Source organism: Nelusetta ayraudi, unplaced genomic scaffold (genome assembly GCF_046127955.1).
Source record: "Nelusetta ayraudi isolate G7.1 ecotype Tasmania unplaced genomic scaffold, CSIRO-AGI_Nayr_v1 ptg000238l, whole genome shotgun sequence".
NCBI classification, from domain to species: domain Eukaryota; kingdom Metazoa; phylum Chordata; class Actinopteri; order Tetraodontiformes; family Monacanthidae; genus Nelusetta; species Nelusetta ayraudi.
Window position 1 is genome coordinate 568,735 of NW_027466287.1, and position 23,395 is coordinate 592,129.

At 49.8% G+C, this 23,395-nt stretch overlaps 2 protein-coding genes across 8 annotated transcripts in view; both read right to left on the reverse strand.

Annotated features, from left to right (window-relative positions):
* nhsl1b (NHS-like 1b) overlaps positions 1–23,395 on the reverse strand; it is an 80,852-nt gene that overhangs the window by 26,075 nt on the left and 31,382 nt on the right. For 2 of the 7 annotated variants that reach the window (XM_076016815.1, XM_076016812.1), the window contains exon 1: positions 10,585–10,936. The exons of 4 other annotated variants lie outside the window; for them this stretch is intronic. In XM_076016815.1, the coding sequence (XP_075872930.1) occupies positions 10,585–10,921 (337 nt within the window). In that variant the 5' untranslated portion in view covers positions 10,922–10,936. Of the gene's footprint in view, positions 1–10,584; positions 10,937–18,130; positions 18,330–23,395 lie in introns of those variants that run through there. One more of the 7 variants, XM_076016820.1, reaches the window with a different exon arrangement.
* Positions 1–23,395, reverse strand: part of acbd3 (acyl-Coenzyme A binding domain containing 3) — an 81,662-nt gene that overhangs the window by 19,770 nt on the left and 38,497 nt on the right. The window lies entirely within an intron of this gene.

The window sequence follows — 23,395 nt, forward strand, 5'->3', positions numbered from 1 at the left end:
CTGACAGCTCGCCTTCCTCTCCGCTTTTATTTTTCTAATTGGACTCAGGAAGGTGGAGGAGGATAATCCTGCAGCATCCAACCTCTCCACTCTCCCTGATCAGCCAACGACAGAATCTCTCCACGGGGGCCACTTTTTACAAAAAATAAAAAAAAATATTCTTTTGTCTCCCTTTGAGACAAAACACTTTCATGAGGGATGCTTTTTGATTTTTCTTCCTTCTCCTCCGTCCACTCTTCACCGCTCTCATTAGTATGAGAATCAGGAAGACGGAGATTTTAAACACAAACGCTTGCCGCTTTGCTTCAATTCTGGAAAGAGGGTAGGACCCCATAGCTCCAAATGATATTTCACCTCAAAGAAAGTTTCAGAATTCCAAGAGTTACCTGAGAGACTCGGACGCTCAAGCAGAAAAACCGCTGGAAAATAAAGATATAAATGAATAAATAAAAGCCCTACTTTGTATTTCCTGCTGACATTCATCCCCCCCCCCCCCCCCCCTCGGCCTTTTTCTGTGAATGAAAATCTATAATTTAAAGCACGTAGAGCAACGTGCACATCTCTCTCCTCTCCCCGCCCCCCCCACACCGCCCCGAACCCCACTTCATGAATGAGAGCGCAGCTCCACGAGGGGTCAGCGGGAATCTGAACAGCAGCGAAGCACATGAATAATCCAGCAGGATGGAGAGAGCCTGGAGAAGGACGGGCGTGGAGGGATTCTTACTTTCACACCAGCCAAACACAGTGAGGGGGGGACAACACAAAACAAGCAAACACAACAAAGTCGCTCCTGAACAAACACAAACTCTCCCTCGGCTCATAAACGCACCCTGAAAAGCGAAGTGACGGAGCGGCCCGGGCTGAATAAACACCGCGGCCACCGTCGGTCCCACACTAATGATCCTAGCAGGGAGCAAAGTTCCCGCCGGACGGCCGAGCAGCTGAGAGACACGTTTCCGACACGACATCAGAGAGTGAACAGCAACTCTGTTTGTCTATTTGCTCTCTATGAGTTACTAGTGAATTTGTCATTGATAGATAGATAGATGGACAGTTTATATATATAAACATATAGATACATAGATAGAAAGATAGATAGATAGATAGACGGTTGATATATAGAAATGTATAGATAGATAGACAGTTGATAAATAGAAATGTATGCATAGATAGACAGATAGATGGAGAGCAACAGCGAGGCTCCTTCCTCCTCCCCCATCGCTGATCTTTCCATCTGACCTGCTGCATTGAAGCAGCTGGGATTCTATCACACACACACACACCATGCATGCGCGCACACACAGCTATCCAATTAATGCAATTAATCTTTTATTGACTGTGCGTGTGTGTGTGTGTGCGTGTGTGTGCCTCCCCCACGTTGCCATTGAGTCAGAAAGACGACTCTCCTTCCTTCTCATGGAGGCCACTACGCGTCACTCCACCACCAGACCGGTGCCGCGACTTCCGTCACAGCCGCAGAGCTGCGGCCCGACGGTCGGCACCGAGGCTGCTGCCCGACGACGAAGCCCTCTTTGTCTTTGTGGGGGGGGGGGGGGGGGGGGGGGCATCAGTCATCAGTCATTCTGATTGGCCGATTAAACAGGGGACACGGCCGTACATGTGTGAGGCCTCATGTGCATGTTATGTGCATCCAGATTAGCTTATTCTCAGGATTGGGTGTGTGTGTGTGTGTGTGTGTGCGCGCACTTTGGGTAATTCTTCTCCATTGAAAGGCAGCAGGGCCTCTCTATGGGCTGCTCCTTCCTTTGTGCTCTAAAGAGAAAAGTCTCGGTGACACCCTACACACACACACACACCCTACACACACACACCCACACACACACACACACACACACACACACACACACACACACACACACAATATCTGTCTCTCAAGGCCAAACACTGTGTAGCTGCATCATTGAAAAAGTCTTTGGAAGGAAAAAGAAGTGAAGAGTCAACAACACTGCTGCTCACGGAGGGCGACTCAAAAGCAAAAGCTTTGCGCATGACTTTGAGAGTGAGGACGGGCAGCAACGTCTGCTTCCTGCTTCTTCAGCCAAACTGGGGACGTGCTCTGTGTGATGTGGCAGAGGCACCCTTCTGCTGTTCTGCTGAGTGGCGATGAGATCGGGAGGCGGGATAGAGAAGAAAAAGGAGGCGTTTAGCGGGACAAAGGGAGACGAGGCAGGAGATAAAGGCTGCCGAGGAGGGAAAACTGTGCACGAGGCAGAGCGGCATTGACTCCAGCAAGAGTCAGATTGCACTCAGACCAGAAAGACCGGAAGAAAAGGATGCATTACCACCGCAAAAGAGCAGATGCACAAGCGGAGGTTCACATACTCACAAAGTCTGAGTAGAGGTGGAGACTCGAGAAAGAAAAACACAACTTCTACACAAAAGTTCTGGTCGACTCGGCCGTCACGCCTCATTCTCACCCCTCCCACCACTGTCAGCGCTGCCGGCCACTTTGAAATACAAGCCGGCATAAAAGGAGGAGTGACAAAGACAGACAGCGGAAACAAGTGTCTCTCTCCGAGCAGAGACTGCAGCTACACGTGAATTAAAACAGCTGATCAAAGCCAACACGCAACCATTTCACAAATTGGACAACCAGCTCCGACGGCGTCCGGGCGCAAATGATAGAAAGGTCAAAGGTAAACGACCTTTTGTGCCGGGTGTCGGTGGAGTCGGTGTTGTTTTTACGAGCGGGATGATTTGTACGAGGTTGTTTTATGTGGCTGTCAGCTCGGACCGGCGGCCGAGTGCTCACACTTCCTCCGGGCAACGCAGCGTTCAAGCTAGCAGCAGTTTAACCCTCGGCGGTCGCTCCGACTCCCCCGCCCTGCCTCCCCCCTCGTCCACTGAAGTTTTTTTTTTTTTTTTTTTTTTTTTTAGCACAATGAGATGAGGTGAAGCCGAGTCGCACCGGCGTGTTTGCGAGTTGGCCAGACGACCCTCTCAGCGCCGGCCGTCTGGGTTCCGACAGCCAGGCAGCAGCAGGGCAAGACTCCTACTGGCTAGTCCACCCTTAAAGGTGAGGTTTGTAATATATGCAATATTATTTACTATATATATATATATATATTCTTATATATTTACGGGCAGTGTATTAAGTTTTTTTTACCAATGTAAACTTCATGAATCAAGCCAAATATTGCACACATCGTCGTCGTCATCATCACGGCGGTCAGAATATTGATCTGTCTTTCTATCCGCCTGCTGCTAAGTGTTCAGTTTCAAGCGACAACTGAGTCTGAGTGGCTGTGGGTGGTGATCAGAAGCTCCCGGATGCTTTCATCGGCTCGCCTCCTCCTTGGAAGAAGGTTCCACGTTGCCTGGCGGTGGCGTCACATGAAGCCCAACCTCCGGCAGCCCCCGGAGAACCTCGGGCCAAACGGTCTCCACTCGTATCGACCTTAGGGCCCAGAGGATCTGACCCATCAATGTGTGTGTGTGTGTGTGTGTGTGTGTGAGTCGGCTGCTTGTGCCCGACTGGTGCGGTGCATTCAAATCGGCTCGGAGAGGCTTTTTATTCTCAAACCCTACGTTCACTTCACACGCTTCACTCGTGTGTTAATATGCGCCTGCAGCTGTTTTCTGCAAAATGAAACTGCATGTATGTAAAAAAAAACAAAAAAAACATCATATGGCCACATGGTCTCTTGGCAGTGTTGCACAATTAGGTTATCAGACAATACAGGTGCATTTGCCTATAGTTAACCAGCATGTGTAAAGTAACGCATTAAGCACGCGAGCCTGGCGACCTTATGTCGGCTGCCGCGCTGCTTCCCTGACCGCATCCGCGTACTGTACCGCTGTGTGTGTGTGTGTGTGTGTGTGTGCACAGGCCATGCACTCCTTCACTTCCTCCCGCATCCCCTCCCAAACTTCCCTATAACAGCAGCAGCAGCAGCAGCAGCAGCAGCAGCAGCAACGCCATGTAATTAATTTAATTCCATAATTAACTTGAGACAGAAATCGTGATAAATCCGAGGGCTCCTCCGATGCGTTCGGCCCGTTCAACTCGAGGGGGTTAATTAAAAAACGCGACTTGTAGAACAGACTTGCAGAGCGGAACGTTGAAGATTCTTTATGCAGCCGGCAGCGTAATTAATTAGCGTCCGTGTTAAACTTTGCCATCTGCGGCCGGCGACGTGCCAAATAAAATCCTCATCCGCTAAAACGGCCGCTCGCCTTTCATTCCTTGACGGACGAAAACATGTGGAAACACAAGCTCGCGTGTAAAAAGCTGCTCACATTAATCTATGTTTTATGCGCCTGCTTGGGTATAAATCATCTGCATGTTTACCGTGACCCTGCTGGGCTTTTTGCAGGAGCTGAGAGGTTCCTTCTCTGATTTGGGCCGCAGACAGACAGACAGACAGACAGACAGACAGAGTTAATTTAGGTTAAGTGCCTCCAGTAGCTGAAGGGTACGAAACAACAAACCACCAGGGGCAACTCTGCAGCGCAGACAGGAAATTACATGTACAATGTGTCCGTGTGTGCGTGTGCGTGTGTGTGTGTGTGTGTGTGTGTGTGTGGGCATGTGAGGGGCTGATAATGGGAAGTGGGTTAAAGCCATATCAATCACAATGTGTGCATGTGCATGTGTGTTTATATGTGCGGCTCCCGCAAGCGCTGGAGCAACATTGACACGCTGCCACCGTTTGACCCACTTCCTGCCGCTGCACCTCGGGTTTTTTGGTCGCCCGGGTCGTCCGGGGGCGCCGCAGCCCCGACAACATCACAACAACATCACAACAACAACAACCGATAAGCAATCACCGACAGCAAGCTATCGATCGCTGGGGCTGAATTTAGGGGAGCGCTGGAGGCGGCAGGTCAGAGCCGGAGTCGGACACGACTGGTTCTGGTGGCCGATGGGCCTCCCTGCTAACTGGCTAATGAGTGGATCCGCTTCAGCTGAAACACTGCATGGCACCGTATGGGTGTTTCATTCCAAATGGTTTGGACGCGTTAAGACTCTGCGTGAGGTAAAGCACCTGTCTTGCAAATGCAGCTGCTTCCACGCCGTTATAATTGTAATCCCGGGCTGAAGGCGAGCAGGGTTAAATATGTCTCAGGATGGGCTTAGTGTTCACGGGATGATGTGGATCAGTATCATGATGCATTTTTGCACCCGCGTGCACAATAACATGCTTAGTCTGGTTTCCTCTATTGATAATCCTACACTGAGACGCTCTGGTGGAGGGAAAATGAAGCAGCCCCCCCGACACCCACCCAAGCCCACTCCTCTCTCCCACTGCTGCCTGCCACGCCCCCTGCTGTCACATCTGAGCAACGGCAGAGAGAGGGAAGACTTCTCTGGGATAAAGGAAGTGCCCCGCCCCCGTCCCCCTCCGTCCCCCTCGACCCCGACCCCCACCGATGGGACCCCTGGGAAATGAGAGCGCCTCACTTATCAAATATACCCGAAATTTATGACCTCCATTGTTCCAAATTAAATTCCTCGGGAGGCGACACATGGCTCGTATTGTTTCAGATGGATGGGCGTGTGTGATGTGCGGGCGGGCCGATGGTCCCGCAGGAAGACATAATGTTTTTAACAACGGCCATAAACCACGTCTCAGTGAGTTTAGATCATTTATATCCCGGGCATATTTGGAGAAGGTGAGACTGAAAATAATGAAATGACCTCAACCTGGGCCAGAGTGCATCAGCGAGTGGGTCCGTCTGCCTGCACCATGCCGCCCCCTTGTGGGGGAAACGTTCAATGAGCGACAAACCCCACCATGATGATTCTTCATTGATACTTCCAAAAGAAAAAAGAGAGAAAGAAAGACGTTGACAACCAATCTGGAAATGCGGCTGAGTCACAAACAAACAACATTAGCGTGACTCCCTGCTCACTGGTTCTTACAAGCAGGGAGCTGTTGTCGTTTTTTGTCTTTTCTCCTGCTCCATTTTTTTTGTCTTTAACCCTAATCCATGCAGGCATGCAGAGTGCGACCCCTCCAAACACACTCGTTTCCATGGAACCTCTCATTAACGGGGCCGACTTAAAAGAGCCCTTAAAATCATTTTCTCCCCTCATCGCCCGGCTCCTCTGTCTCCTTACAATCAGCCTCGGCAGGAGGGCGGCCCGCCTTTCACGGCCTCCCCTCTCTCTGCCTTCCGAGGCTTAATGGAATCTCCAGCTGATTGGAGCACAAAGCGTCCTGGAGCTCGAGGAGCCGGCGGGAGGAGGGAGAATATTGCCCGGGTGCACGGTGAACTGGGGGCGGGCGGGGGGGGCTTCTGGGTAAAATTAAAGAAAGACGGAGTGACCTCGCGGATCACAAACAGCACAATTAGGTGATTCTTTTTGTGCTCATTAGTATATTATTTAGTTAATATGCAATAACTAAACTTTCTGCCTTACTTATTTTCTCTCTTTCCTCTTTATCTTTTAAACCTCTTTAAATCCTACATTTTAATCCATCCATCCATTAATTTTTAATTCCCGCTTCTTCCTCTACTCAGAGTTGCAGGGATGTATTTTAATCGTATATATATATATATATAAAAAAAACACATTTTGCAGCAGAATTGCATAGTGAATCCAGGCGAGTGCACAGATCAGACCGGTCAGTGGGGCAAACAGGGCCACGAACCTGAGAAGACCAGACTGTGAGCAGCATGAGGTGGAGCAAAAAAAAAAAAAAAAAAACCTCCCAATGTCCAACAGCAGAACTCATTAACCAAATGAGCTGTGAGTGAAGTGAGCGCAGCCGCTGAGTGCTTAGATGTACTTATGGTGCGCCGCCACACAGTCTGACTCTCCCAGCAGCTCTGGACTGATTGACACAAGACTCCTCAGAAATACCTTCAATAAGAATCCTTCTACAAAATACATCGCCGAGTAAATGTGACATTTCAACCATAGACACCGTTTGATCAATGGGAAACATCTTTTGGTCATTAAAAAACCAGTGTGCATTTGATGATCTGGACCGAGGAAGAGCCACCAGGAGAAAAAAGGAAGAAGAAATGAGGCCCAGCAGGATCTTAAAGTTAAAGATCTAAAGAGCTGCCTGTCTTGTAAAAAGCTGAGCCAGGAGGTTGTAATACACTGAGCCACCTGCAGGCGGCTCCCTCTGACAATCGGATCCGATCCTCCAATTCAGCTGCGTAGGGGGAGCGACTTTCTGGCTGTTGTCTGACTAATAATCAACCCAGTGGGCCACGAGTTCCACCTGATCCCTGCTGAAATAACCACTTCGCTCTGCAGCTAAGTCCTCCATCGCTCCATCACTCCTGGTTAGAGAATCCAAAGCCATCTGAGGCCAAACCCGGTCGATTCATTAAGCTGTGATTGGATTAAACATCCAAACGATTTGTCAAGCGGGCGACACAGATGCTTAGGAAACAGCAAAGTCACACAAATTATCATACACATGAAATGCTCGGCTCGGGTTTCTAATATATACTAAAAATGGTTCTTACAATCTGATTTAGTTCAACTGCCAGACACAAAGTGGCATGAAAAAGATAGAAACCACAGGCGGCCCCAGAGTAAATCCAATTAACCACCAATAATTGTCACTGACGACTCCATCAGCTGTTTGGTCACACGTGAGATGGCAAACGTTTAGCCAATAACTCGCCGGGCCGCCACCTATTAGAGCTTTGACCAGCTGAGAGCTCTCCATCTGTTGGATACGCTGCCGGCTATTAGCCGCCGATGACCTTCTGTTTCACCATTTGCCCACTAAACAAAGTGTCTGTGGAGTATTAGTTGCGAAGGAAAACCGCCGCTGCCGATGTAAACAAGGCTGGTCCAGCTGGTGGGGGTGGGGGGTGGGGGTCGGGGTGGGGGTGTGGGGGGCAGAAGAAGAAGAAAAACAGGAGCCCTAACCCATTTTACAGTTGAGCGACTCTGAGGAACCCCAATTCCCAAAAGTGTGTTCGTGCATGTGTGTGTCAGCAAGTAACACACACACACACACACACACACACACACACACACACACACACTCCTAGGCCGTCTCATTAAGCTGTGTGTCATGTCCTCCACTCCATTGTTCCGCCATCTCCAACCTGCAATTTGGCGGCTCCGTGCACGTTTGCCTGTCTTAACTCATCTGTGTGATAAGTGTGTTTGAGAGTCACATGGCGCGCGCCCCCCACCCCCGCCTGTGTGTTGCAGGAAACTATCGGAAGGTTTGTTCAGCAGGAGAAACTCAAGCGGGATGATTGTTTTTGTGCAGCAAACGAGGAGAAAGCAAAGTTAGAAGTGCAGAATCGATGTCTGGTTAGGGGTGTTAATAATGAATCGATTATTGATAAATAACAATGAAACCGCTCTTGAGTTTTTATCCAGTCTCATCTCAATCTCATCTCAAGCGCAGCTCTGCTCCCCGACTACCTAGTAATAGGAGGTAAGCACACAGACAGCGTTGGTTTATTACGTTTATCTGAAAGAATCTGACCCCGAACCCCCCCGCCGTCACAATCCTGTTACCCAAACAGATTCCCAGCAGCGATTCCTCGCATAAACGCAGCCAATCCATTTCATTTAGCCTCCCTCAGGTGCTCGGCCCCTCGGGAGCTGTTGGCAGTGATTGGACGATAGCTGAACCTGCCGCCCCACTGAGAGATTAGGGTGCGGAACAGCTGCTCCACCGCTAATCTAATGTAAAATAATAGGGAGAAAGGGGGAGAGGGCGACGGAAAGACCAAAAAGTTCAACTAGATAGATGGATGGACACTTCCATCATCTATCTAGCTGAAAGTTTGAAAATCAAAGAAATTAAGTCATAAGGAAAGAAAATGAAGATTGAAAAAAAAAATCTACAAAACCTGAACTAGAATTCTAAAAAAAAAAAGGTGCAGAGGGAGGGAGAAACCCTCGCTGCCAGTCGTGCACGGCTGTGTGCACGCACGTGTTCCTCTGAGCATGAGGCTGATTGACTGGGAGGCTCATTCAGCCAACAAGCTTCCAGACAATACAGTGGCCGTCCTGAGCTGTCGGCCAAGGTTAGCCGGGGAGGTGTGTCTGTCTGTCGATGGGGCCTGCAGTCAAACACTGACGACGCCAAGGAGCTTCAAATGGACTCAGTTTGGACTCAGTTTGGACTCAGGTCCCTCTTGTCACTGTGCCCTTGTGAGCTCCATCAGCCGTGTGTGTCATTGGGGCTCTGCGGGACCACCGGGCGTCACATGCGCTATCATATTATGGTGAGTGTCATAATATTTGAAGTATTGCTACACCCCCCCGCCCCCTCGTGTTTCCCTGATGGCTCCTTGATGCGGCTGGAGGGGTGAAAGCAGGTCACCTCAGTGACCTCCTCCATGGGCTCCATCAGCCTGATACTGTCAACTCGACTACCCCGTCCTGCCGGCCCGGCCCGACCCGTCACCCCCAGCTGCTAGCTATTGTGTCTTGTTCCCAGGGGGGGGGCGGAGCCACCAGGAGGAGTTATGAACGATGTGCTGCTTACTACTACTACTACTACTAACCCCCCCTCCCTCAACCCCTCACAAGTCCCCCAAAAAAGTGGAGCGTGAGCAACACGCAAGCATGCAAATCACACAACCGAAGCAACCCATTCAGTGCCAGTTTGATAGGAACAGTAAAAATGCTCAGGAGGTCAGCAGACGTTAACAAAATTCAACAAAGTTCCATTAACTCAGGTTTTCTCATTCCAACAGTAACAAAGCACCTTTAGCCTGTCAATTATCACCAGAATTGCAACACTGGTGACTTTGCTTCTTCCGTTTTCTTCCTCCATTTTCCATAAAGCGTGCGATGAAACGCCAAGATCTTAAACTATGCCCTCTGTGATGTCACAAAGGGAAATTATATCTCCCCCAGGTGAGAAGCGGCAGCCAAAAGGTTTGCATTCACATGAAGAGTCTGAGATAGCGTGAAAGAAAATGAACAAACTCTAAAGCCAAGTAGATTATTTTTTGCAGGAGGCTGTAAACAGAGAGCTAATATGCTTTTCTGTGGATATTTAGTTGTTTTTTTTAAAACTGAAAATACTCAATTGGAGAAACTTTTCTCTTTTTTTTGCATAAAAATAGGGCAAAACATAATTAACACACAGCAGCAACACAGCAGGTCGCAGGTTTTCTTTAAGGGTCACCTCAGTTCCTGCCGTGGCCACCACGCCAAAGGCCAAAGGTCGTGGCAGTCACAAAGCCACGAAGCCAGCATGGTGATTGCGCACTGGACAGCCGGCGCAACACACACACACACACACACACACACACACACACACACACACACACACACACACACACTGGCAGGGACAGACGGCACAGATCGGCGCTAGTTAACGGGGGGATGAAAATCAGCTAATGCGAAGCGACAAAGCTGGGCTCTGGAGAGGCGGCGTCCCCTTCAGGTGCAGCGGCGACTTGTCGAGCGGCAGCCAGATAATTAACTCCTACAAACAGCTCCAGTGTTTGGACTCGGCCTGCAAAGCCCCTGTTACCTCCAGACTAAACAAACTCTATAATCAGCACTTGGCCTAAACGAGCGACGTGGTGCCAAGCTGACGCTCCAACTGTCCCACTGATGGCGGACTTACCCCCCCCCCCCCACCCCCCCCCTGCTCTCCGCTCTTTTACCTTTGCCGTCCTTGGAGGTCAGCGTGGCCTCTGACGAGCCCTTGAAAATGGGTCCCAGCAGAGGTTTGGGGGTCCACAGAGAGTCGGGCCTCTGGTGGACTTTGGACGCAGACAGGAGACGTTTGCGCAGGCAGCCCTCGGACCTGGGACCGGACCGAGCCTGGTACTGGTACTGAGACCGGGCTTGGGTCTGGGCCTGCTGGCTGTTGCCCATCTTGGTGGTTTTGGGCTGTAAGGAGAAGAAGGTCCGCCTGTCGCCAGCGGCGTCCTCATAGCAGGGCCTGCGCCAGCAGCTGACCACCGGCTCCGAGGAGAGGCAGTGCACGTATGTGATCATCCCCCGGCTAAGACCCCCTCCTACCACCACCACCACCACCACCACCACCAACCACACCAACCACCAGCTCCTCCTCCACCTCCCCCTTGTTCTTGCACGACCCTCTCTCTCTCTCTCTCCGGACAGGCACTTGAGGCTGAAGGATGAGGGGGTGAGTGTTTGAGGGTGAGGGTATGGGAGACCCCCCTCCTCCCTCTCCCGCCCACTTCTTAGGAGGGAGCCCCTCCCCTCCAAACCCTGATTCTTCTCCGGCTCCCCTCCCGCTGTTTTTGTCCTTCCTCTCCCTTCTTTCAGGGCTTCAGTTCCTATTGACTGGCGCCCATTTGCTTGACAAAGGGGAGGCTGCGCCGGCTTACACTGCAAACTGTAAGTGAAGATTAAAAATAACCGGGAAACAACTGCAGCCAAATTCCAGCAGGGTGATTTTAAGTCCGAAAGAGAAGACGGGCACTTGTTAAAAAAAAAAAAGAAAAAAAAAGAAAGAAAACAAAACAAAAACAACAGCAAAAAGACTGCAGGAACTTTCAAAACAAATATTGCAAAAGATGCAAAACTAGGGATGAAAGAGTCACTGGCTTGTTCGAAAATACCAGTGGTGAGAGCCCATGGCTTCTCTATGCTGTTACCAGGAATCAACACCACTGACTGTGCAAAAGATAATCTGAAAATGAAAAAGGGTTTTCAAAATTTCTTTGAAAAAAAACCCCAAAAAACAGCTTGCTTTGGGGAAGGAACTTTCTAAAAAGAAAATCCTGCAGAGTTCTGGAGCATCCTGCTTCTTCCCCGACCATCACTGCACCTGGCCTCCCCTCTCCTCCTCCTGCTCACCTCCTCCCGCTGCTCCTCCCTCTTCCCCCTGCCGCTCTAATCCCTAAACCCAGATTATCCAACCTCCAGCCGTACCTCAGATCTTCACACACACACACACACACACACACACACACACACACACAACACTGCAGATGGACAACCAGCCTGCGGATAATTAGCCTCGTCACCTGCAGTGATAGAATGTGTGGCGGTTGACAGCAGAGGAGCTGGCGTGATGGTGACGGGCGGCAGCCAGCAGCCGGCGGCTGACAACCAGCCGAACGACACGGGGAGTAACACCAGCCGCCAACGCCGACCTACTGCCTCAGGTTCGCTCGCAACCAGTCGACTACAAACCAGTTCACAGAGCGAGGCCACGGCGAGCGAGGGCGTCCCAGTGAGACGTTAAAGCGCATCCATCGACACTCATCAATGAATAGAAATAGAAATGTAAGGAAAATAGTTTAAAACAAACTTGTGAAAAGAAGAATGAAAAAAGCTGCAAGAAACAAGGGTGGAAAAAGCTTTCTGAGCATACTGAGGCAAATGTCTCCCCCTAGTGGTACTGCCGTTTTTTTGGGAATTGGAAAGTCATGCATATACAATGTCAATGAATTTCACACTCATTTCTTGCAAAATATAAAAAATAATTATTATTTTTAAATAATTATTAATTTATAATAAATTAATTTAGGTCGTTGGATGACTTGGGGTTTTAGTTTGTTTCTTAAATCAATTCGACCCACTGCTGCAAACTGTTTCATCAGGACAATAACCACATCCTCAGACAGTCTAAGAGCCCCAAATTTGAGGGGAACGGGGCCTGAGCACTAAGTGCCTGTTGGCTGGTGTGTGCAGTGCCAAAGCCGCAGCAGATAGCCTGAGGCTAAAACAGCCATTATCGCTGGTTATCATTTCCACAGCGCGGGGAGGCGGCCAGCACACAAGCTGATTACAGAAAAACCAAAAGAACCGCTGCACAACACGTCCCGGACGTAATGGACACAACCCACTGCACACACACACACACACACACACACACACACACACACACACACACAAGGCCTAAAAAGTCTGATTATGGCCTGGATTGTGGTGAACAGCGCTGTCGCCCTCAGGCTGCGACCGCAGCGGCAAGAGGGGTCGAACAGTTCGCACTAAAAACAACTACCAGGGCGTTTGGAGCCGGTAAAACTGTGCACATAAAAGATTTTAAATGCATATTTGAGTGTGTGTGTGTGTGTGTGTGTGTGTGTGTGTGTGTGTGCACGCAATTAATGCACCATGACGCCAGGCTGGTGGAAGTGTATTTGCAGGGTGTTTACAGCAGGATATCAAGTCTCCAGCTGACCTGCGATGACTCTCACATGCACACAGGCGTTGTTTGTGCAACTCCGGAGTGGGTTGTGTGTGTGTGTGTGTGTGTGTTGGGATTGGCGGGGGGTGCACCCGGAGCGGAAGGCTTCGGCGGGGGGACGGGGACAATGGTTGCCATGGACGCAACAGCAGCGAGAGGAGCACCTGCGTGCCGAGAGCCGCTCCTCCGTCGGGGGAAGTCACCCTCCGGTCGGCGGCGGGGGAGTCGCTCATTGTCTCGTCAAACACGCCGACGCCGAGGAGGAAAGAAAAAAAAAAAAAAAAAATGTTTTCCAGCTCTGTCCCTGGAATCGTCGCTTGAGCTTCACCCCCCCCCGCCAGTGTGAGGAAGCTCGTTTCTGTCGCAGACATAAATACACCAGCTTCACCCCGTGCTTGTTCTAACCTTCCACACTGGAGAAAAAGGCTTCAATCGAGTCCTGGTGGAGGAGGGAGGGTGGCGGGTGGGAGGTAGTAATGGGGTGGGGGGGGGGGGGGGGGGCAACAGGAACTTTCTATTGTTTACCAACCAGCAGAAACTTCCTCTTCTCCTTCTCCTGCAGGAGACAGACTGACTTAGAGTTGTCAACATGGAAAAACATTGGGGTTTTTTTTCCCTCTAGTAAGTTTAAAGTTGGTTAACATTACTTCAAACTGCAGGAGTTTAAAGTTTAAAGTTAAAGTCGGGTCACTGCTATTATGACTAGAAAATTCATTTACGATCCCAAAATGTTTTGTCACGCTGCAGTGACGGATGCAAACAAAGCGAATGCGAGCTGGAACACCGTAAACAGTCAACAGGAACATGCAGAGACCCTCATATTACGGCTACACGCAAAACGCAGTAAATTATAATTACTTCATCATGTTGGGATTGTTGTCAAACAAGTACTGAGGAAAAAAACAGGCAATTACAAACAATTATCTTTACTGCCAACACGTCACCACCTCCTCCTCCTCCTCCTCCTCCTCCTCCTCCTCCACCTCCTCTTCCACGCTGCTGGATGGCGGCCAGTGTGAGAACATCCATCAGTGCCACTACCCAGCAGGTCAGAGGGAAGGGGAGGGGGGAGGTCGGGGGGGTCGGCAAGGGTCAGAACCCCTCGACACCCGCAGCACAGGTGCGGCGCTTATTAAGGGGTCTCTCCAGTTAACGAGGTTGGAAAAAAGGGGCGGGGCTTAGTAGTGACTGATCACTCAAACAGTATCAAGTGTCAGGAGAAAATAAGAAGAGCGGACATCAATCATCGCAATCACACGGAAGAGAATTAGGGCCACAGGAAGAGGAAAACAATTAAGATAGAATTTTTTTCACGTTTACAATTCAAGAATAAAGTTGAACGAAGTTGATGAAATTTCGTGAATGAAATCGAAATTTTGCAATTCATGTCAACGTGAAGTCAAAATGTGAAGAACAGAGTCGCCCTTCCGTTTTCGCTAGTTTCCTGATGACTGTGGACAGTTTACTTTTTAACTGTGGTACTCGCCAATTTCCATTTTGCATCAACTTTATTGATAAAAATTTCTACTTTATACACAAAATGGTGTTTTTTTTTAACGTCACCTTTTTTTCACGAAATTTAAACTTTTTCTCCTCTCGTGTCCCTAATCCTTCTTTCGCACAATCAACAGCAACTGAACATATGAACGGCGATAAAGTGTTTAAAAAAAGTCATTATGTTATGTTACGTCCTTATGTTTAGGTTGCGTTAAATATAGCAACGACCACCAGAGGCTCCCTGCGCCCTCTGAAGTCCCGTCTGATCTGATAATCCTGAGCAGCGCAGCGGCGTGAAGGAGTCGAGGTTAAATATAGGTTTGGACGTACAGCTATGTGGGTCACTGCCCCCAGTGGGACGGATCCAACACAGCTGCCCGCAGCGTGTGACACACACACACACACACACACACACACACACACACACACAAGGATGCTTGTGAACGTGTGATTATCTCCGATACAGATATTGTGAAATAGATGCACACGACTCCCCCAAAACTTTCTGTGCTTTTCTCATTTTCTATTTGTCCAGCTGTGTTTTAACTTTCTCTGCCAACGAAAAAGTCAAAGCGTGTAATTGTAGTTGCTTTCAGTCCACCGGCCATAACTGTAAGGACTTAAAGGCTTAGAAAATCTGGGATTTTTTTTTTTTCTTTTTGGTTTTGAATTATGGTTACAGTCCAAAAACAATGTTTGACTTTAAAAGGAAACAATAATTCTTCTAAATCAAATCCTATGAATCCTGTTTTGTTTTTTTGTTTTTTTACGTCTCAACTGGTAATTATGGCTAAAAATAATAATCGAATCATCTCAAACAGCCTGAAAAAAAACTTCACGCGTTGATTTAATTAAAGCGGATTTGCCGGCTGGCCGACGCCACTCCATGCAAGTCCACAAAACACACACACACACACACACACATCCACATGCACATCTGCACGCTGGCCCTTTAATCGCTCTCCAGAACCCAAAAGGCCGAAAGTCACAACATCATCCCAGCAGTTGACGGGGAGGAAGACTTGGCTCCAGTTCCAGCCCCGCCAGCGACATGTTCCTCCAGATGGAAGTCGGCCTGCCACGACCCTGAGTGACCTCTGGCTGACGATGCCGCTGCTGCTGCTGCTGCTGCTGCTGCTGCTGCGTGTGCTGCTGCTGCGTGTGCTTGGCAGCGGGCGCTTGGCACGCCGAGGCCGGGCGCTGCCAGGGCCGCGGCGTCCCTGAAGGCCACGCGCTGCGGGAAACCTCCAATTGAGCAAGAACACGGTTTTCCAAATCAGGCGCGGCTGATCCCCCCCCCCCGCTTAGCGCCACCTAATGTCAGAGTGGCTTACGTAACACGGCGAAGAGCCGCGCCAAGAGGAGGTACTGGTGGTGGTGGGGCAGAGGGAGGCATCCACTGCTGGATGAGCAGGAAGACGGAGGCGGAATATGTGTCACATCTGCCCCACAGCTGGCGGCCCACGGCTCTTTAAATCATAACATAAGCGCAAATTCTGTAACTGGCAACCGATGTAAAGCGCTAAATCTACTAGTTGGATCAGGGCGTTCGATGTAAGGCCCAGTATTTGGGTCAGTTTTTGTTTTTTTGGAGTGGGGTGGGAGGGGTTCGGAGATGCAAATGACAAAAAGATGCTTTACCTTCTACTGAAGGTCACATATTAAAGTGACTTTTCTTTGCATATTTCATTTCCATTTCGCTCGAGCGATCTCAGAGAATTTAACCCTCTGTTTGCAGCCTTCTGCAGAAACACTCGTTTGCCTTGTCGGACCAGGGCTGTGGAAAGAAGTCAGTGTGAATGAACACCTGGCCGGGGGTTGGGGGCTTGGGGGGGTGGTGGTGGGGTAGGGCTGTCCCAGGGGGTACCAGCGAGTTCAATCTGTGACATCACAAAGGGCCGCTTTCCAGAGCTGCACGCCGCAAGCACGCATCTCCTGAAAAGTGGGTCAAGTGAAAAAACAAAAAGTGAAGGGTGGAGACGTCTCACTTGCGGGGAGTTCATCGACAGGCGGGAGGAGACACAAAGAAACGTTGGAAAACACTGAGAAGAGAGAGAGAGATTTTGCACAAAGTGGGACCTTTAAAAAAAAGGAACTTTCAACACAAAATGTGGCAACAAATTCCTGATGTCGGGGGGGCGGCCGCGTCGAGCGAAGCATTCAAAGTTCAATTGTATTATTCCTTTTTTTTTTTTTTTTTCTACAATAAAAAAAATTACATCTCACCAAAAGGAATGCTTCTGCAACAGAACTCCCACATCTGTTTCTCCCCATGTTCTGACCAGAGTCACACACATGCACGCACGCACGCACGCACGCGCACGCACGCACACAAACATATGGTGCAAAAGTGTGTGGATCTGAATCACAGCTGATGAACTGGGATCCTGCCACAGACTGCCGCCGTCTCTGTTGACTTTATATTATCTCATTTCTGCAGAGCTATAAATCCGGAGAATAAAGGGAGGAGATGGCAGGGGGGAGAAAAGAAGAATGTGTGAACTCTTGACGGGGTTGAGCGTTTCCTCGTATCTACTGAGACAATAGTGGCGGGGGCTGAATCGTTCCGTAAAAAAGACTGAACCGTTTCACTGTATGTGCGAGTCTGCAGCTCCAGCTGCGTTCCTTTGCTACGCTAAAATTAAGGGTGAATGATGCAGCTAAGTGAAGTCACTTTTCATGCCCCCCCCCCCCCACTTATTTGCCAAGAAACCCGTGCGATCAACTTCTAAAAGACTTAAACGATAAACGATGAACTCAAAAACGGCTCCGGTCTTCGTTCGCTCTCTTTCATACGCCCAGTTTTCGCGTGTCGATCGCTCTTTTATCGGGGGGGCCAAAGCATCGAGACGCCTCCGAGGGACATGAAAGAAACACATGGAACACACAAGGAAGGAGCTGGCCTCTTATCACGCCTGAACTGAACCGGTCGGTCTGGAAACCGGCCGAGCTGAGACGGAGCTCCTCTGCAGGACGGCAGCTGCACACAACTGCTCCGCCAGCTGTTGGGAGTAGAGCTGGTGGGCGAGCAGGAATACAATCCAAGTGTGTGTGTGTGTGTGTGTGTGTGTGTGTGTGTGTGCGCGCTCTCTTACAGCTAATACGGCAACGCGGGCGCGACTTCTCGTGTCAAGAGCATCAAAGTGGAGCCGACGCGGGACAGGAAGGCTTGGGAGCCGCTGAACCTGAACAGGCCGGAGGGAAGGAACGGAGCGCTGGAGGGAAATGATGACGGGACGGAGCGGAGCGGAGCGGAGCGGAGAGAGGGGGTTCCCTCCACTCTGGGCAAACACGACCCGGAGGGTAGTGACGGCGGAAGCCGCTGGGACTGAGTCAGTTTCCACACGCACGCGCACACGCACGCACACACACACACAGGACAGAGATGGAGTTTTCCTTTGTCTCAGAAACTCTGTGGGGGGAAAAGTCCCGGCACTCACGGCGGCGAGTGATGCAAACACATTCCATCTGTAACACACACACACACACACACGCACACACAGAGACACTCTAACACACAGACACGCTCACACGTGCACACTTACCTTTCAGACAGAACATGGCTCTGCACTCATTTGTCCATTTATCCACAAAAAAACACAAAACACAGCAGCGGCGGCGGCAACTTCCTCCTCTCCCTTCTGTTCACTTCTTCCTGATTTCCCTTCCTCCCTTCCTTCCCCGTCGCACTCCAGAACCCGGCTCGGCTCGGCTCAGCTCGCCTCACGCACAGACCCGACACACTCTCCCCTCTCTCCCGTCACCTCTCTCCATCCCCCTCCGCTGCCTCGGTACTCTGAGCTGCGGCCGCCGGCCAACTTGCGACGCCGCAGGAAGCCGCTTAGCGAGCCCCCTCCCCTCCCGGCTCGTCTCCCCCTTCCCTCTCTCTCTCTCTCTCTCTCTCTCCCTCTCTCTCTCTCTCTGAATCTCTCTCCACCACCACGACATCCACACCCACCTCCCACCAGTGTGAAGAGGAGGAGAGTCGGAGGCACGACCTCCATCTGAAACTCTCGGAGCCACAAAGCGAAGCATCGCTCCCGGATTGGAGCCGCTTCCAGAACAACTCCACAGATCTCTGAGATATGGGAGATTTAGCCCTCTGTTTGCAGCCCTCACCTGTCAAAACACTGTCTTTTAGCCTCTGGCCAATACTTAAGAACCACTTCATGAAAAGTGGAAGGGAGCAAAGTAAGTGAATAGCTGCGTTTCCATTACAGTTTTTCCGCAGAATAAAAGCGATATTTCTAAAATGTAGGTTTTGCACAATTCCAGGGGTAATGGAAACGCAGCTCATGATGGACGAGTCTTATTTCAAAACAACACTAAATATAACAGGGGACCATTAAACAGAACCATACACCCTTAGATAGGTTCAGAGTGGACAGTGAATTAAACGAGACCCTCCGCCTTGTCAGCGAGGTGGGGGGGGTTTGGGGGGGGATAACAGCGGATGACGCGCCGGGCCTGGTGGAGGCTCGACGGCTGCGGGGAATCTGAGCAGTCAGCAGTTCGGGGCTGACTGCTCAGGCAGGGGGGCCGCGGCTCCAGGCCAACCCTTTGTCAACTGATCAAATATAATCACTCTAATCCCCCCCCCAACGATTACACTGTTTGTCATCGGAAGCCACTGCAGACCCCCGGCCGCATCCCAAACCCGGCACGGCCGTCGGGCCGCGCACGGCCACTTCGGCTTCAAGCAGGCAGGGGAAAAAAAAAATACACACGCTGTCCCTTCATTGCTCTCTTCCATTAACAGCCACTAATTATCACAAATGCGTGTGGACTCAATCTGACTGCATTAAATTCTGGGTTACATGTAATCAGGCCGCCATTAATAACATGTACAGTACAGATGTCTGCTTCTGTCTGTGTGTGTGTGTGTGTGTGTGTGTGTGTGTGTGTGTGTGTGTGTGTGTGTGTGTGTGCGTGTGTGTGTGTGCCAGCCTGCCTAACGATCATGTTAATCCTATTTTGATCTTGTATGCAGGCGATGACACGTCTGCCTCAACCACATGTCACCAATTAAATCCTGAATTGTGTGTGTGTGTGTGTGTGTGTGTGTGTGTGTGTGTGTGTGTGTGTGTGTGTGTGTGTGTGTTCTATATTATCTATATCAAACTGCAATGCTCCCAGAGAGGAGCCACCTCACACAGCAACACCCACAAAGCCTGTGAGTGAGACTGGCTTCATTTCGGTCTGTCGGTGAACTTTTTCGGTTTTCTCCCACGGGGACGTTTCAGTGGCGAAGAGACACGACCGCTGCCGTCGTCCTCCAGCATGCAGCCTTTGTCCACAAACATAAAAGCGGGGCAGAGAGCCGAGAGGCGGCCGACTCCCGGCTCTCGATAACCTCTTATCTCTCCGGTCAGTCTCTTTTTCGCTTTTCGCACCGTCTTCCCGTCGCTCTGCGTCAGCGCGAGATAAAATGAAACGCCTCGCTTCTCCGTCAAAGAGCGAGGCCGTCGCCAGGAAGGTCGGACGCAAACGTGTCAGACAGATAGGCCTCGAGAGGTCAGCTTTTTTGTGAGAACCCAAGTCAAGTAAGAGGACGACGTCGTCACACTCTGAACGTACGTTATGAGACGTCGCCACTGGATTGCGGTTCTCTTACTAGCTCTCAGGCCGATATCAGATCTGACAACACAAAGACAGCACATGCACATGCGGCACAATGCAGAAACACAGGTGTTTCTGTTTCTTTTTCAATGAAAACTTCATGGCCTGCGATTTACGACGAGCTGGAACTGGCCAATGACGCATTTTAGATGCTTTCAGCATTCAGGTGCACTGATCTGGAATCAGCTGAGAAGTTGTATGTGCGTGTGTGTGTGTGTGTGTGTGTGTGTGTGTGTGTAGGGGGCGGGGGTCATGGAAAAAAACAAAAAAAACATGACTTACCTGAAAAAGAATCATTGCAGAATTTTCAGCACATAGGAGAGAACAGAGAGGGAGAGAAACAGGATATTAGAAACATCTCCATCTTTTTTTTTTTTATTATATTCTAAAAAGATAAACTTGTGAAACACGGAACCGTGCACATGCTGGAAGTGTGCGCTCGCTCCGGGCTGCGGGCCACGTCCACAGATTTCCATGTCTGTCTCCTTAATGAGGCCCTGCTGGTTTATACATCACATCTCCCCTAAAGCGAATTATCATCTGCTTATCTGGATTTGCACATGGGCTACATAATGATGTCGTGCATATAAACGCTTGTGTGTGTGTGTGTGTGTGTGTGTGTGGTCCCAAACCCTGCAGTTACACAAGCGCTTGGCCTCCGTTGAACACTACACATCTCACACACCGACAAATACACCCAGAAACATCCGTCAGCCTAAAGTCATGAAGAGCTCACTGATGGCATTTTGCGCCGCTGCGCCAAAGTACGGTCGGATATTTGGGTCAATATGTCGCTGCCCTAATTTTGCAAGAAAATAAATAAATAAATAAATAAATTAAAAAAAAAAGGTTTCAGCAGGCAGAAAAAAAAATGTAATTAAAAACAGAAAACTGTGTAATAATCATGTAAATCTAATAAATCCTTCAATTCCGCCCCCCCCCGGCATGTTGACAAGCAGCGCCGCTTCCTGCCAACTGAAATCTGAGCGACTCATCGGCTTCCTGTCGTGTGTTGACTTGCCAAGCGAGCGACGCACTGCGAAGAGGGTGAAGTCATCGGGCAAAGACAACATCAGCAGTCGCCTGGATCGACCCCGACGCCGCCGCTCGCTGTGTTTTTGGCACCGCTAGCTGCTGTTCAACGTGTTGCTGCGTATTTATCAGGCTTGCTCATCACAACGCTGTGTGTCTTCTCAAAAGATGTCCTGCCATCTACTGTTGCTTTAATACTGTCGTTTGCATGTTATGGCAAACTTGTGTCATTTGATACTCAAATGAGATACTTTCAAAAGTCATTTTACACTTTCATTGACTGGACATGGTGGAGAAAGGCAGCCCTGGTCAGCCCTTTCACAGGCCTGCCAGGTGCACAGTTGCCAGCCCAGGTGCCACGTCCTCTCTGTTGCAAGTCAGTCAGAAGTAGAAATGTGTTTTTCCAGGTTATTTCAATTTGCAAACTGTTTTTTAAAAAAAAAAAAAAAAAAAAAGACGCATTCCACATCTAGCAACTGTTGTTTTTTTTTTGTTTTTTTTGCGTCCACTTGTTTTTCTTTTTCTACCCGCCTCGAGTCGGTGAAACCTTTTGAGATGTCTTAGCTGAGGCGACCGAGCGGCAGCTGACACGACGGCCTTCTGTCACACGGCCGCGCACCGGTCGGTCCGAGCCGGCGACTAGAACACCGGTTACTTTGATGACTGAGGCCACAGCAGCAGCAGCAGCAGCAGCAGCAGCCAACCAGCCAGCCAGTCAGACTGGAAGCTCCATGGAAAATTGCAGGTTTCGGAGCCACAGGCCGTCATTTCGGGGCTATATTTACACGGCGGCACGCTGCACAGCGGCCCACGTACCTTGTAATGGCTCCTGGCGGGAGCCCGTTGAAAACACTGCAGCTTATTGGAGACGTTTGTAGGGGAGGTTTCCATGCGCGGCGACTCATGCGCACGCGGGCGTGTCTGACTATGTATGTACGTTACATGTGTTTGCTTTTGTGTCTGTCTGCTCAGAACGGATTCATTTTACACTGACCTGTCTGTCACACTGCTGCTGGACTAAAATTAGCCACACATAATAGAGCGTTTGGCCTCTTTTTTTTTTTTTCCCCTCAGTACAAGCCGGTTACAGTGCTTTTTCTGTCGTTGTGAAATGTTGACTTTGGGGTCCAGAGGCAGTAAAGATTTGTCCGCTCTTGTAAGAAATATTGCAGTCAGCAAAAATGAAGAAAAAAAAAGAAAAAAAAAAAGGACATTTGAACGTTTATAAATCTCAACGGCCTTCGTCTTTCCCCTGAAAGCACAAAGCCTGTGGATAATTTTAGACTTTTCTGCAGAACACCGTCTCTCTCTCTCTGTGTCTCAATGCAGAAGAAGAAGTTTTTTGTTTTATTGTTTTTATTTTAGACAGGTTTTATTCTAACAATCTGATGACGTTTTCCAAGCATATCTCAAAAACGCCTCAAAGTGAATGAGTTCAAATCGGAGCAAATGCTTGGAACGCGTGCAACAGAGTCAAACGAGCCAACTGTGTTAATCATCGAGTGCCTTTTTAACGAGCGCTTTTTAAAACGGGCGCTCCTCTGGCAAGACTGTGAGAAAAAATGCGAGGACCTCGAACCATGCCGGCCGTGAGCAGGCCCCGAGCTGTTTTTGGAAGGGGCAGGTTCAGAGGTAAACGGCGTGATGAGGAGAGATTTCGACATGCCGCGAATGACAGCGACAAACTACGCATTCCCGGGGAGTGGAAACAACACAGGGGAGGGGAAAAAAAAGAAAAGGTGGAGTGGTGGGAGGGAGGGTGGGGGGGACAGCGTGTGCACGAGTTGATCCACGTGTGCCCCAAAGAGCCACTTCAGGTTCGTAAACAACCACAGTCAGAGATGCAAATAAAGAGAAGAGGCTTTGAACCATGAAGCGCATTCGTCTATTAGCCTGTTTTCTATCGAGCCTGATTGTTTCCTGGCAGCTTTGAGTCAGCTGGCCGCGGCTAATGAGCGTAACGCGATCACGTCGTCTCTTCTTTCCATTTGTGCCTCAAGGTGAGGATAGCGTTGCAGCTGTGCTCCCCGGGGTCTCGGCTGCCACTGGACCAAACAAAAATGGCCAGACTCATCAGCTGATCAGCAAGCTGATGAGTCTGGCCAAAAAAAAAAAAAAAAAAACACTGTCTGGTTTCGTATGTAGCCGCAACTTCCACA